The following is a 15,464-nucleotide window of genomic DNA, read 5'->3' on the forward strand; positions in this document are numbered from 1 at the left end:
GTGAGGGCAGCCTGCCACGGTGAGGCCATTCCCAAGAGATAGGTCACATTTGTGGTCCACCTAGGCACTGAGTGGGCAGGAGCCCCGTCCATGTTCATTGTCCCTGACTCGCCTGTAAGTGACCCACTGGCCTCCCAGCACAAGAGTTGGCCCGCCCCTTTCCACAACCAAAGATGCACAGAGAAAGCCCAGCAGTCCCGACACAAATTCCCTACATCCTGAGCCTGAGGAGAAGTGTAGAGGCATTGGGACCAAGTAGCTGTCCCTTTGTAGGTGGGGGGGTTACGAGGGTGATGGACATGTTGCAGCAGAAACTAGAAACCTCGAGTCTGTCACAGTTCAAGGAAACCAAACCACCCTGGGCCAGCACCACTGTTATTTTGCTTCGGTTGCCCTGTGGAAGAAGGGGCCCAAACGCTCATGCCGACAGTCCCCACGGTCTCAAATAGCAGCTCGATGAAGGCCAAGTAGCACACGCTGATGCTGACACAATCAGACTCCCAGCTGCCAACAGCACATCAAGTCTGACACCGTCCCCCTCGTGGAGACGCCCATTTCTAGTCGCAGATGCTCTGGTGCTGTGTTACATTTAATAGGGAGGATGGCCGGAGAGAACATCAGAAACCACTGCTGATGCCTGTTTATTTCTCAGTCATTTTGTGTGAAATTGCTGTGACTTGAATGTCAGCAGTGTTTGGGATGTGGTAGTGAAACAGAATCCATCTCCAGTGTGCCAAGACAAATTTCAGGAAACCCCAAAACACAATTGTCTTGGTTTCTTGCTGGCTCTGCGCGCACACAAATAGAAGCTGGTTTGTCGCCCTCCGACCATTGGTGGGTTGCTTGTCTTACCGCCCACTGGGGGATGTCTAATGAACCCCAAACTACTCCCCTTAAAGTTGGGGATGTTAGGAACTGGGGGCCACTACGCTCATTAAGCATGTCAAAAGTCCACACCAATTACTGTAGAATTACAGGAAAAGTGCCGTCATTTCTGGAAAGGGAAATGGGGAGTTTGTTCATTCGTGGAGCTTGCGGATAAGAGCCAGTGGGTCCCACGGGGGCCAGGGGCACTAGGCACTTCTGAATGGGGGTGCAAAATATTCTGAGGAATACTGGTATCAGCCAAGTGCCTCTGCTGGGGGAACTTTCACACTGACTTCTCCCCCAGAGGTCGTAACCAGGGCCATTCTTTTAAGGCGCATCAGTGAAAATGCCGGGCTTTGTATTCAAGTCTCTTGAGCTTTAGTGCAACGTCAAGGTGACCTCTAGTTCAGAAGGAGCCACTTTGTGGTGCCTGTTTTTGCAGCAATGCTCCAACGCAGGTGTTGGTACTTCTGCTTGGGGTAGTATTCATGTCCTCTGCTGGGGTGGGGGTGGAGGTGGGGGGAGTCCTCTGTGCAGAAGGCAAGGCTTTATGGTGAAAAGCCACAGTTTTGATTGAGAGGCCAACCTCACTCTCCTTGCTCTTAATTGTTTTATCTGTGAAATGAGGCTCAAAAACACCTGCTTAGCACAAGTACAGTAGGTGAAGCTGTTATCACAGGGGAGGGAGGCATAGAGTAGAATTCTGAGGCTGCAGGCCACACTTTTTAGGGTGTGGATGGTAGGCTAGAGGTATTTTATTCATCCCTAGCCAGTTGATGACAGGGAGTAACACGGGAAGGGAAGCCTGGCCAAGTTCGTTGTAGTTAGACCATAGTCTAGGGCAGTTCATTACCAAACCTGAGGCTAAAACAGAATCACGTGGGATTCACCCAGTAGGTCTGGGATGGAGCCAGGTAATACGAATGTTAACAAGCTCCCCAGGTGAGCCTGACTAGGTGGTGAGTGATAATCACAGAGGATGTAGGGGAGAAAACAGTTTGGGGAGGCTTACCCATGGGAAGCGTCAGAATGAGAATGATGTAATTGACAGAGGCGTGAGTGAGATGGGTGGCCGGCTAGCGCAACGTGCCCCCGGATTCAGGACACCCCACTTTCAGGATGGTGGGGGGGCAGGTGTATCTCGACAACACAAGTTCTTCCAGAGAGTTAAGGGCTTCCAATGTTTTTTTTGTTTTTTTTGCCTTCCTTATTTTTTTCTCTTTGTAAAAATTCATAGACAACTTCTTTATATGGTAAGGCAAAATATGACCCTCTTGCTCTAGGGAAAGTAACAACTTCTATATGAAGTATTTGGAAACTCCGAAGGGATTTGATGGCTCACCTGTTGTTCAAGTTGAGTATTACCATTTCCTGCCTGTGCGTGAGAATCATCTGAGGAACCTAGGAAAATATAACCTGGTCCAGGCAAACAGACTCTCAGGAGCTGGGTCCCAGGCATCAGTATTTTAAAAAGTTCTTCCGTTTGAAAAAGGTGAAAGGGATTAAGAAGTACAAATTGCCAGCCATAAAAATAGTCACAGGGATGCAAAGTACAGCATAGGGAATATGGTCAATAATATTGTAGTAACTGTGTATGGTGCCAGGTGGGTACTAGACTTATGGGGGGGAATCACTTCGTAAGGTATGTAAACGTCTGTCTGATCACTAGGTTGCACACCTGAAACTAATATAATATTATGTCGACTGTAACTGATTTTATTTTTCTGTTATAAGAGCTCTTTTAATTATAATACACTCTTGTGCTGCTTCCAATTCTTCTCTGTCTTACTCTTTTTTTCTATGTGGAATGTCTGATCAAAAGTTTAGATGCTTTTTTTTTTTTTTTTAAAAAAAACGTATTCCAAAAGTATTTATTGAGCTCCTACTATGCTCTATGGATTTTCCTAAAGACTTTGGCTACTTCATTTACCAAAAGAGACAAAGATCCCTCTATGGAGTTTATATTCTATCAGCAGAAGATAGACAATAATAAATAGAAGACTAATTAGATAAGTCAATTTTATAATATGTTGGAAGGTGATCAGTGCTTTCAAAAAGTAAAATAGTATATCACAGATGTCCCTTCATATTTCTAGCTTTCTTTGTGGATTTCTTTTGTTCTGTCCTTTATTTCAGGGGTTCTCAAACTTTAGGGTACGTAGGAATCGCCCAAGGAGTTTGATAAAATGCAGATACCCAGGCCCTATCCCATGCCCACGCTTTGGGAACGCCTGTATAGCACCCATCCTGTAATAACAGGAGCCTGGGCTGCGTGGTAAGCCTCTTGCAACTTTTCCCCTAGCAGGGAGACGAGCTTGTATTTAAAGTTCAGGTACATGCTGAGTGTGTGGCCAGGAAGACAAACAAAACCTCCAAGTCTCTAGTGATTCCTTTCATACCCACACCTTTTGCCTTTCACTTTGAACTACTGACCTTCTGCCTTATCCAGGAAATTCCCCAAGGACACTGAGACCAGTGCCCAGTTTCCCTTGTGGGTTCTGCTCGGTGCTTGCTCCAAGGAAGCTACTGGTAGATGCTAAATGCTGTTTCTTCTCATTCCCTGGCCTCTACCTATCAGCTTGTTATGAGAACTGGCACTACTCTCACCAGCTAGGCGTCAACCAGTATTTTTAGCACTGTGGTTCTCACACTCTGACGGTGTGTCAGACTCCCCTGGATAATCGGTATTTGTCACAGGTTCCCAGGAGAGGCTGACGCAGTAGGTCCGGGACCATACTTTGAGAACCACTGCTTTAGCAAAGGCAACAAATACCCAGAGATCCTGGACCCACGATCCCAACATCTGTCACCCTTTCTTTTCTGCCATTTTTTTGGGTGTTACCAACCTAGTCAAGAATAAACAACAGTTAGATGGTTGAGGCCTCTCCTCTTTAGGCATCCTGGGGGGATTTCTTTCAGGCCCCACATCTATGTTCTCTGTCGGAGCTCATCACATATTGATGAGGTTGTAAGACCTTGCTTCAGTTTTTGCTCTTCACTAACTTCTTCTTCTTCTTCTTTTTTTTTAAGTAATGGTCATACAAGTATCGTAGTGGGAGGTGGAATTGCTTGATGCAGAGACATTTGGGGGACAGTAGGATTCTCTTGTCGTCCTTTGTGATGAACAGGGTTTAATAGAAAGATGAAATATTACAGGATGGTGGTAGAGAGTCAGTGAGAATATGTTGGTGACTGTAATTTCTTTCTGCAGGGGAGAGGAATTAGAGTATATGGAGCCATTTATAAACTGCTCAAGGTGCTTACACTGGGAGAAGATAATATACAATGAGCTAATAAATGATTTGGAACAGATAAGTCAACATATAATGCATATAAAGTAGCTTGTGATGAAGTCGTATAATTAGGCTTTCTGCATACTGCGACTTTGCAAATAAGTAACCAGTTAGATTTCCTCATGTTCTCCCCTCTGTCCGTTTCCCCAAAGTTTGATTCAACAGGGATGTGTGGCCAGTGTTGAGGTGAGGGGATCACCATTCTTTTGACGACGTTCTGGAGTCTTCTCTGTGTAAGATTTTCCCTGAGAGGAAGGCACAGGGGAGAACATGGGAGGAGGAGCAGAATCAGCCTCCTGGTCTGAATCAGTCCAAAGTGGCAAGGAAGGAAAATCGATTTGATTGAACCAGAAAAAGTGGGTCAGAAATGGAGAGGACAGAGCCAGCCAGGACGTGAGTGTGGGCAAGCTGGCCAAAGTCAAGTACAAGTACCCGACCACCTGGCGATGGGGTAGGCACCGGGATGGGAATCACAGAGGACTTGAGAGAGAACTCCCCTTCCCTCTAAATGAGTTCTTGGAGAAGGCAGAGGAAAAAGCTCCATTCTTCCAAGGCGAAGTGGGTGGATCGGGCTGCACAAGCCATTAAAACCTACCCTGCCGCTCTGGTGCCCTGAGCCGGCGAGCGAGCCTGCTGCGTCCCGGCTGGGTGTACATGGACTGCTTTCGCTTCTCCCCACACCAGGCATCCAGAAGCTTTTATGAAGGAAGGGCAGGGCCACAGACCAGGCTAGAGCACTTTGCTGTGATTCCCCTCCCCCACGCCTCCCCAAACACAGACACATTTGGCAAATCATTCAAGTTCCTCAACTGGGCAGGGGGCTCGTGACCCATAGCGGGTGACAGCAGGGGACAGCCGGGACCGACCTTTGGAAGTGGTGGTCAGTTCTTTGGTCGACAGTCTTTATAAAGTGAGCTGGAGCAGAGATGTGTGGATGGCAGCTGTTCTTTCCTGCTGGCCCGGTTGCTTCACTAGGGTGACAAGACCAAAGCAGAGTGGCTGGCGGGGGCAGGGGGGTTGCTCAGCCATTATTTCACCTCGTGCAGTCACTGCTTCTACTTATAAAACAAGGACCAAAAATGCGGATTTGTGTTATCAGGCAGTTGAAATAGAAACAGCCGAAATGGTTATGCTAGCCAGAGGGGAGGTGGGCTCTGTGCCCATGTGTAGGGAGCAGAGCAGAATAACCACACTTCACTATCAAGCTACTCCTGTAAATATTTGCAAACGTCCCTTCAAAGCTCGAAAGCCTAGGACAGGATCATTGGACGATTTGCTTAGAAGAAGAAGAAACAAAATTGACCTCATGATCCGTGACAGCCATAAAAAGAGAGTGTGTATGGGCAGAAGACCAGAAGGGGGGAAAAAGTGGCTCACAGTTTAATAAACACAAAAGAGAATAAAAATAAATCTCAAGAGCACTTATTTACACACTTGATGGAAGGATAAGATTGGGGCCGGTGGGTGTGAAAGTGGGTGTTCGTGGAAAGGCCTGTGGGGGTTCCACAGAAAGGGGAAGGGGGCAGGGAACTAGATGTTTACCCTTCCTAATGACAGGAAACACACTGACTGAGCTTTGCACTTCCAGTAGGTTCTTTCAAAGCATCTTTGCAGCTTCTGCTGTCTAATGGGGAGGCCATGGGGAGATGAATGCAGCCACTAGGCCTGTGAAAGGTTCGGGCCAAACTAGAGGGTGTGAAAAGCCAGAGAGCATGGCCTGGCCTTTCCCAGGCTTTCCTGCTTGGGTGTCCCGCCTGTTTTCAGCTGAGCTGGTTAGGCTGGTACCAGCCCATCCAATCACCTGGGGGTGTGCATGTACGGAGGAAAGATCGTTTTCTTCCTAGCAGCTACCTTTTCAAATTGCTATGCTAGGGGGCTCCAGAAACCTTCCAGCTTGTATGAATGTTTGCCGGCCTGAAAACTGTCCACCAATTATTTCACGGTAGTAATGCCCTGGGCTATTACTGTGTTGGCACAAATACTTTCTTTTCTCCGAAACCTCGATGCTTTAGATTTTGGGGTTTTGTTTGCTTGTTTGTTTCTGAGCCTTCTGGTTCACGTGCTACAAAGCCTCACTTCACACAGTTGTTTGTGAAGCAGCCATCGAGCCGAGATGGATCAGAATTCACTGCATCCCCATAAGCTGCTTTCTGAGACTCTAGGACCTGGGGAAAGGGATGGGGCCCAACTCTCTAGCTCTGAGGATAAAAAAGTGCAGAACTCTTAAGATGAGGAAATCTTGATATGTTTCTAGCATTTTTTTCCATGTAACCATCAGGGCATGGATTTCCCAAGAAATCACGAAAGGTATTTATTTCTGTTTAAGATCAGCAAGATGGCTCACTTATTTAATAAGAAGTTAGTCTTGCCAATCAGCAGATGCCTGAGTCTGTCAAGGCTCCGTTGATAACCAGTTATGCAAACAGTGGGTATGTGGTGAACTCCACATGGGAGAGCACAGTCGTAGGTATGTGGGGAAAAGAAAGACTTGGCAAATATAGTCTCTCTCTCTGCCCTCAAGATTCTTCAGATTTCATGGGGGAAAACAAAATAAACCAACATAATGCAGAAGTAATAAAAACCTTTGTCAAGAGCCATCAACAACTGTGAATCATGAAGCTATTTCACTGAGGAAGGGGTCGAAGAAAGTCACGGAATCACCTGAGGTGGATGCTGCAAGGAAAGCGAGTTTTCAGGAGGGTTTGGAAGAGGAGTGTAGACATATCTGTACCAAGTGGCCTGCCCAGCGTAGGTGCTCAATAAATGGGTATTGTAGAGGAGGCATGGGGACAGAATTAGGACCTGCTTTGTTTTTGGTGTCGCCTTAGGGGCATCTTCAAAGGCAGTGGCAGATGACTGCAAAGTAACAACAAAACTCTAGCAACCCATGACATTGTTGTGTGCGCTACATCTACGTATTTTTACATGGCTCAGAATTGAAGGAATTGGGGCTGATTCTTTCCCTTCATTAGGCAAGATTCCCTCACACCAATGGACATTATTCTGAGTAAAGGATTTTAAGACTGTACTTGGTATCGCCAGGATAGGGGTATAGTTTTTGTTTCTTTTTTTAATTCAAATTTCTTCACCATAACTTCACTAGAGGGTGTATTTGGTCACATGTGTGTGAAAAACCCAATGATCGAAGCCAAAAAAAAGATGCAATACACGAACCTGGAGAGAGTAGGACATTTGGATGCCAACATTTCAAGGAAAAAAAATATACAGGCAAACTGTTTGCCATTAGAAGCTATTTTCTTGGCACATATGATTAAAGTGTATGCAAGTCCGACAGTTCTCTCCAGGCATCAACTGTCATGAACGTGTTCCAATGCATAACCATCTAGGATTTTCCACTGCTATGTCAGCTTTCAAAGGATAGGGTTAACTGCATGCCCGCAAATGGAGTTGGAAGTGGTTTGTTAATCTCTATTAATCTGCTACTCCTGTAACCAAATGCACATGTTTATTTTATTTTTTTTCCCTGGTTAAATTGTTAATGGTATTAAATTGGCCATTGAAAATGAAATCATTCTGTAGATATTTTCCTTATGGTTTCTTGAGACTGTCTCATGCTGCCCGGTCTTTTTTGAGAGAACAATGGATTTTTATCAATTTCAATGATTGCCCTAACTTTTTACAGATGCCATCCCGCCCACTTTCTACAGACCCTACTTCAGAATTGTCCGATTTGACGTCTCTGCGATGGAGAAGAATGCTTCCAATTTGGTGAAAGCAGAGTTCAGAGTCTTTCGTTTACAGAACCCAAAAGCCAGAGTGCCTGAACAACGGATCGAACTGTATCAGGTAAGTTTTGCTTGGGTTGTTTTTAATGGACAATCAGCTTGAAGTCTCAGGGTAAAAGTCTTTCTACTGTCTTAGATTTCTTAAGCTGATGACGTAAACCATGCTGTACGTTCACAATCATGACATAGGCCCTCATTTGTCATGCCTCCTACAGGGAGAGCTCATTCCTCCATCACTCAGGTAGTTAGAACCTTTAGAATGAAGTGGCGAAGCTCTGAGCACACTTCAGTGGCATGCATGGCTGGCGGACCCAACCTTGGATGGGCTTTAGTCCAGAAGTCCACCCTCTAATCTGGAAAGTCAGATTACGTAGGTCCAATTCCACCCTAAGGAGAGAAGACAGTTGACCTTCGTTTTCTCATCCTATGGCTGTTGTCCCTTTCTCCTCTTCTTTTCTCTTGTTTTCCTTTCTACTGTCGTCTCTTTCCCTCTTTTTTATTCTGTTTTCTTCCTCTTTGCTGCCTCCTGTATCTTCATTGACTTCATCCTGTCTCCTTTGGCTCTCTGATTCTATCTTCTCTTTCCAGTGCACTCTACCTCTCGACCTCAGCATATACATCCTTTGTCATCCCTGTCTCCCATTGTTTCAGGCAGCCCAACCATTACTCTCATTTCCCTAAGTCACTGGGTAGTTGTGTCAAAAGACGATGGTGATGATGATGATGGTGGTGGTGGTGATGAAGAAGTGCCAAGTGATTGAGATTCCAGAGGTGTTCTTATAAGCTTTTTACTGAAGTGGAGTCTACAGGTAGTAGCGTCAGCGTCACCTAGAAGCTGTGAGAAAGGCTGACTCTCAGGCCCCACCCCAGACTCAGTGAATCAGACCTACATTTTTAACTAACAAGATCTCCAGGTGATTCTCAGGCATATGCAAGCACTGCTGTAGGAGCCCTGAGTCTGTGAGGGAGGTAGACCTATAAGCAGGTCACTTTAATGTGTCATCGTGTCATAGGAGCAAGGTGTGCGAGCACAGAGAGAAGAGCTTGGACGGAGTTCACCAGGGAGTTGGTATTTGGTTGGGGCCTTGAGAAGTATCTGTTAAGACAGGATGAGGGACGGTCATTCTTGGCGGAAGGAGCAGCTTGTGCAAAGATAGGGTCTTGAAGGAGCTGGTTGAGGGTACCGGGCAGGTGGTGCCCAGTGACTGGAGGTGAGGAGAGACTGGCGAAAATATCGCCCTCCAGGCAGACTGAAGAGGATCCCTGAGGACCCCATTTCAGAAGGAGGCACATATGACAATATGACTAACGAGTGGGCTGACTTAAGAAAAGAAAGGAATCGACATTGTATGTGGAAACCTGTAGTTGTCCTGGATTCTAAACATTTGGAAATTTTATCAGTTTGGATAAGAATTGTCTTTGTATTTATTATGAAAATGGGGAATTACCGTAGAAATAAACATTGTATATGAGATCTCAGAGAATACATTTAAAGTTGTGTGTTTTTCCTCCTTTCCAATCATTACTTTTTAGATTAAAGTTTTAGAAACAGTTTTCAAAGACTGGTTTATATGTGAGGTCATGAAAAATAATTCTCACTTATTAAAATGAGTCCTTGAGGACCTCTCCTTGGAGACCTTTAAATCTTAAAGTGAGCACCTTGAGTGACTGGCAAACCCACCACTGCTTTCTGTCACCTAGTGGAGTGTCAGGTAGAGTTGGCTTCCCGTGTACCAGACCCTCTGCTAAGCACGCCATAGGTATTGTTCCAGGGAATACTCACAGCTACGAGTATACTATGAAGTTTGTATGAGGAGGTCTTCTTATTTTTTTTCCAGAGACATAATTGACACATGACGTTGTATTAATTTAAGCTGCAAAACATTCTCCACTGGGAATCATAGATTTAAGGTGTATCCCAAGCTTTGGCAGCCATTTTGTCCCATAAAATATAAAGGTGCTCTTTCTAGAGTCAGAATACTGGTCTGGAAGGACCTAAGACAGCATTTCTGTGAGTGAGTTCAGCGTTTGTCTTGTCTAGAAGTGTGCGACTATCCATCCTTCCTGCTTGGGAGAATTAGGACACCTGACTTCATATTTAACTTGGCAAGGGAACCTCAGGGTTCTCACCACTTTCTCCTCTCTACAGAATAGTCTGTCAGAACTTCAAAGAATGGTAGTAAAATAAAACCTTACTGTCTCCTGCTATCTCTGACTTCTGTTATATTAATAGACTCTAAATAGCCTATACTGGTGTGATCATGGCACGACTTCAAATATGTACCCATATTGGATGGAACTGGAGAGGGATAAAGCCCTCTGGTACATGAGGGGGAAAAAGATGAAAAGGAACTTTTTCCAAACAGGAATGACAGTTAGGTTTTTAAAGCTTTATGCCAAAGGCAGCCTTTATTGGAATATACTCAAATAAAGCTTCAGTGCTCTGGGAATACCTTTGCACCTACAATATCTAGTATAAGTCTCAGCCTATGTGGAAATTTGAATACATCTTTCTTGGATTGAGTTGCTCCTGTATTTATGGTTAAAAGCATGCCCAGAGTTTTGAAAGAGAAAAAACAGAGAAGGGAGATCTTCTTCAAATTGAGTATCACCAACATGAGTAAGGGCACCCACCATCTGGGAGTGGGGCAAGCACCCAATTTTACAAGTGAAGAAATGAAGTCCTGAGGAATTAATAACTTATTTAAGGACACCCATAACCCCATGGCCCTATGGAACCACCAAAGAATACTTATGTTTAGATGTGTTGACCTCAGAGGACCTTGGAGCTCTCGTATTTTTAGCTTCCTCTCACCCACTCATACCCTTTTCACACGTATTGCTCGTTTCAAACTTTACCAGCTCTAGAATAATAAGATTTGTACCTTTGTAACTATTTCAATGATCTGTTTGCTGAATAACAAGCTACACCAAAATTTGGTGGTCTCAAATAACAATCGTTTCATTATATCTCATGATTTATTCCATCTCATGATATTACATTTCAGAAACTTGGGCAGGGCTTGGCTAGACTTTTTCTGCTCCATGTGGCTCTGGGGGGTCAGTTGGTAGTATTCAGGTGACAATTGGTTTGGAAGATTTGTGAAGATTTTGCTCATATGCTTGGAACTTGGATGGCATGATTGACAGGCTGGGCTCAGCTGAGCTCCTCCTCCTCTCCAGGTAATCTCAGGTGTCTCCATGGGGTCTTCCCAGAGTCAGGCTTTTTACATGAAACTCAAGAGACCAAATGTCAAAGGCAGAAGCTACCATTCCACTTAAAGACTAAATTCAGAACTGGCAGAGCGTCACTTCCACCTTATTCTATTGATCAAATGAGCTATAGGCCAGCCCAGATTCAAAGGGAAAGGAAATAGGCCCCACTTCTTGATGGAAAAACCGTCAAAGTAGTTGCAGCCATCTTTGCTGTACTAACCCACTGTGTGGAGTAGTAGTCAGCACACTCTGAGTGTCTCCTAGTGCCAGCACCATAACTGGTGCCCCATCTAGAGATAAATCAGACTCAGCCTCCATTTTCCAATTGCTCAATATCTGGTGGAGGAACAGACTTGGGAATGGTATCTCAGCCATGTGGTCTTTCTACTAATCAAGATATACCCAGGGCACTCTTAGAGCAAAATCTGGAGGATCTGGAGAAATGCCTCAGAACTCATTCTTTCCAGAAAGAGAGTAGTGAGAATTTGGGGGCAGTCAGTCATCTTGGTTGCACTGCTTGGGTGGGCAGGCCCATAATTCCAAGGGGCTGAGCCTTCTACCTAAATCAAGAGATTCCTTTGAGCCCAACAACATTTACAGCAGACATACCTGATTAAATCAGATTGAGATAGGAGCAGGCTTAGATAATTAATAGGCATAGTATTTTCTTGAATCTCTGTTTGAACTGTCTTAACCATGTTTCACTGACACCCTGGGAATTCAGAGTTATATCTGTCGTCTGTTTACCCTTTGTGAGGCAGCTTGGTGTAGTGTTTAATTGCACAGGCATTGTGATCTAAACTTTCTTAATAATTCCTGATCCACTTGGTATTTATTGTGGGGGCAAAATAAAACAATGTCTATAGCTGCCCGGTGGAGAGTGGAAACTCAGTGAATGTCAGTTCCCTTCCTTCCATGTCGTTTCTTAGATTTTGACGTCTAAGTCTTTGATTACTTCAAGAGGAAGAGCCCTCTATTGAATTACCTACCCAAGTCAGTTGTTAGGTTAAGAGTAACTTATTAGCTTCAGAACACTAATAAAATCATGCAAAGATAGTTCACTGGGAGGCCATGGGATGTACTGGGTTAACGTATCATAAAGCATCAAGGGAAAAAATTCTTGCATGGCGCTGGTGTAAGGCCGCAAATGTCGGTGTCCCGTAGCTTGGTAGAATACAATCTGCTGATGGGTTCCTGTTAATCAATAGAAGATGAATGTACTGAGATGAAATAAACTCAGGGAATTTGAAAGGAACCTTAGATTTCCTGGCTGTGGCTTTAGGAGGAGCAACGGAGCTGTTCCTTTTTGTAGAGAGATAGTCATCCACCTTCAGTTGACACTTTTGCCTGACAAGAGAATTCCCCCCTCTATAGGATATAAGAACTTGGACAAAGGAGAGAAAAATAAAATCCTGTCCTCCTGCTTTCTCTGACCTCTTTCTTTAATACTTACATTTTAAGGCCTATTTGAATTTGCGTGTAGACAGTCACTAGTTTGTCAAGTGTGATGAAGTCTCACTTTTAGAGACCAGTTACAAGGATCTACAAAAACAGTGGCTAAATCCAAAGCCATTTATATCCATTTCAAATTTTTGGCTGCAAAGCTGTATGGTAAATGTTAAATGATTTTTCAGATTAGAGGATGACAGGGTGAATTGATGTTGATGGAGCAAAAGAAGTAAACAAAGATTTTAGTGGGGAAGCGTGAATCACCAGTCATTTTAACGGACATTTTAGGTACGTATGTATCGTCTCTGCAAAAGATTTTAAACTATACATGGCCCTGAGGCTTTACCATGAAAATGCAATAGGGATGATGGAGGCCTGTTTTTAAGGGACTCTCTTGCTGCCAAATGAAGCTTGAAGATCCTCACATTTTGGGAAGCACAGCACTGATGGGGTTAATTAAAGATGCCCCCTCTTTCTAACCCCAAAAGCATGCGTGTGTGCATGCACACACACACACACACACACACACACACACACACACACAGTTCAGCTTTCATTTCTCATATTGCCCAAGGGTGTGTAAAATAAAAGAGGTCAGCCAAAAAAACTGACTGTCTGTTCAATTAGACTTGCTAAAAATGCTACTGAAAAAAAAAAAGTTATACTGTGCTCCTGTTGTACAGAATTTTACGGCGTACAATCTCAATACTGACCCTCACTCCGGCGCCACGTTGGAGACACACAGAGTATAGTAACCCACTTGAAAAAAAAAAAAAAAGCCTCGAGGTATAATAAACACTTTGTTTGCACAAGGCTATTAATATCTCAGTTTTTTTCAATCTGATCGAATGACATGCTTGCCTCGTGAGGAAATCGGATCATTATCATGTGTAAGAGGTATGACATCACCCAGGGTCTGGTAACCTTGTGAGCAGACAGAGTCCCGTGAACAGTAGTCGTGCCACGCTGAATTCAAAGAAATGTTAATAATCTTGCAAAACTGATAATTCTATGTTCCTTTGCATAATGTAACTCTAGCAGTGCTGATAATTATTGCTAACACAGCTTATTCTGTGCGAGGCACTATTTTAAGTGCTTTGTATAGATTGATTCATTTAATCCTTACAATAACCCTATAAAGTTTATTATCATACCTATAAGGTACTATGGTTATGTTCATTTTACAAAAGAGGAAACTGAGGCCCAGAGAAGTTCAGGAAATTTGTCCAGGCCTTGCAGTTCAAAAGAGGCAGAACCAGGATTTGAACCTAGGCCACCTGGGCCCAGAGGCTGTGCTCTTGACCACTTTACCAAACTAGTGGAAAGAACACAGGTTTTGGAGTTGGGGCTGTGTGGGTTCAAGGTGTGACTTTGCCCCTTTTCGGGGGCGGGGGGTGGTCTGAGGAAGTCACATCACTGAGAAGATTTTCACATCGGTGAAATGTGGATAAAAGCACCTGCTTGGCAAGGATCCCATGGAATGCATGGAAACTCCTAGGCCAGTATCAGTCGGCTCAGTAGTTACTATTATTATCATTACAGTTTCTAAACCATGGAGTTTGAGCTTTTATGAGAAACAGTCTCTTAAATTTACCATCTGCTTCACATTTCTTAAAAAGGGCAACTCACCTTGGCCCATAATTCTGCAGGGTCTGGGTTCCGAGCGGCTGTCCCAGGACTTTCCTTCATTCATATTTTCAACTCACTCTGCTTGTGGCAGCCTCATTGGTGATGAACAGCCCAAAACAGGAAAGAGGAGAACTTTGTTGCCAGGCGGCCCTGGGGTCACCTTCCACCTTTTTTATGGATTAGTTTCCGGGTCTTACAAATCACTCATCTCTCTGAGCTTCAGTTTGGCCTCATAAAATGGTGATAACATTTCTTGTCTAATGGTTCCGTGAAGGAGCACATAGGTAAAGTGGCTGGCACGTTGGAGATGTGTAAGGAGTGGATTATTTCTGGGGATTGGCTTGTCATCTAGGAGAGAGTTTGTATTTCCCTGACAGCTGGCTTGTGATTATAAAACGACTCCGTGATGGTCTCAGGCAGTCTGGTTGGATGAGGTCTCCTGTGACCCATTTCCTATTATCAGTGGAGCAGAACAGGGTTATGGTGGAGGAGGTGGGGGCAGCCATGGTTTCGGTGCTTCGTACATTTCCTTTATTAAAACTCGAAGGGCAGCAGTGGCGGACTGGGGACTGTGATGTCTTGCTTTCCTTTTTGAAGCATATAGAGTGACTGACCCCAGTGGGGGTGTCTTTTTACCTCAACCCCTATCCTGTTATTACCTTTTCATATTCAGCTCTTCTATAACCTCCACCAGGGCAAACATCATTTCGAGGGAGGATATATATGTTTATTTCCCGATACCAACAGTGCTCAGAATATTTTTTGGATCTTCTGTTCTAGAACTGTGTTCAGAGCCTACCAATACCATAGTGGACAGAGAATGCCTTGAGTGGACAAATCTGGATTTTTGAAAGGTAGTGTCGATTTTTGAAGGCTGCCGAAGTTCTAGAGAAGAGGAAAATGCAAAGTGATTCAGTTGATTTTCCTAGGCGATGGCAGTTTGTAAAAGACAGATCCAAAATCCAGCCACTTCTCACATCTCAGCCTCTACCACCCCTATTCCTTTTCTCTTGTTGGGGCTCTTGCAGTGGCCTCTTAGCTGGTTGGTTGGATGAGGTCCCCTTCGTGGCTAATTTATGGGGTGTTAACTATAAAGTAAGGAGTCTAAAAAAAATGATCAAGTGATGTGCCTGTTTTTTCTACAAACATACAGTTTCTGGGTTACCCAAGAAACCCAGGGCCCCTTCGGGGCTTTTGCATCATAGCAGGTAGCGTGGTTCCCTGCTGAGATGTTGGTCAGATCAAAACCCCCCGTTCAGAGACC

General features: G+C 44.4%; 1 protein-coding gene across 3 annotated transcripts in view; it reads left to right on the forward strand.

Annotated features, from left to right (window-relative positions):
- The window catches only part of TGFB2 (transforming growth factor beta 2), a 77,298-nt gene that overhangs the window by 41,506 nt on the left and 20,328 nt on the right, over nucleotides 1–15,464 (forward strand). For all 3 annotated transcript variants that reach the window (XM_033099566.1, XM_033099564.1, XM_033099565.1), the window contains one exon: nucleotides 7,804–7,967. In XM_033099566.1, coding sequence (XP_032955457.1) covers nucleotides 7,804–7,967 — 164 coding nt within the window. The remainder of the gene's footprint in view (nucleotides 1–7,803; nucleotides 7,968–15,464) is intronic.

This window comes from Rhinolophus ferrumequinum, chromosome 27, assembly GCF_004115265.2.
Source record: "Rhinolophus ferrumequinum isolate MPI-CBG mRhiFer1 chromosome 27, mRhiFer1_v1.p, whole genome shotgun sequence".
Lineage (NCBI taxonomy): Eukaryota > Metazoa > Chordata > Mammalia > Chiroptera > Rhinolophidae > Rhinolophus > Rhinolophus ferrumequinum.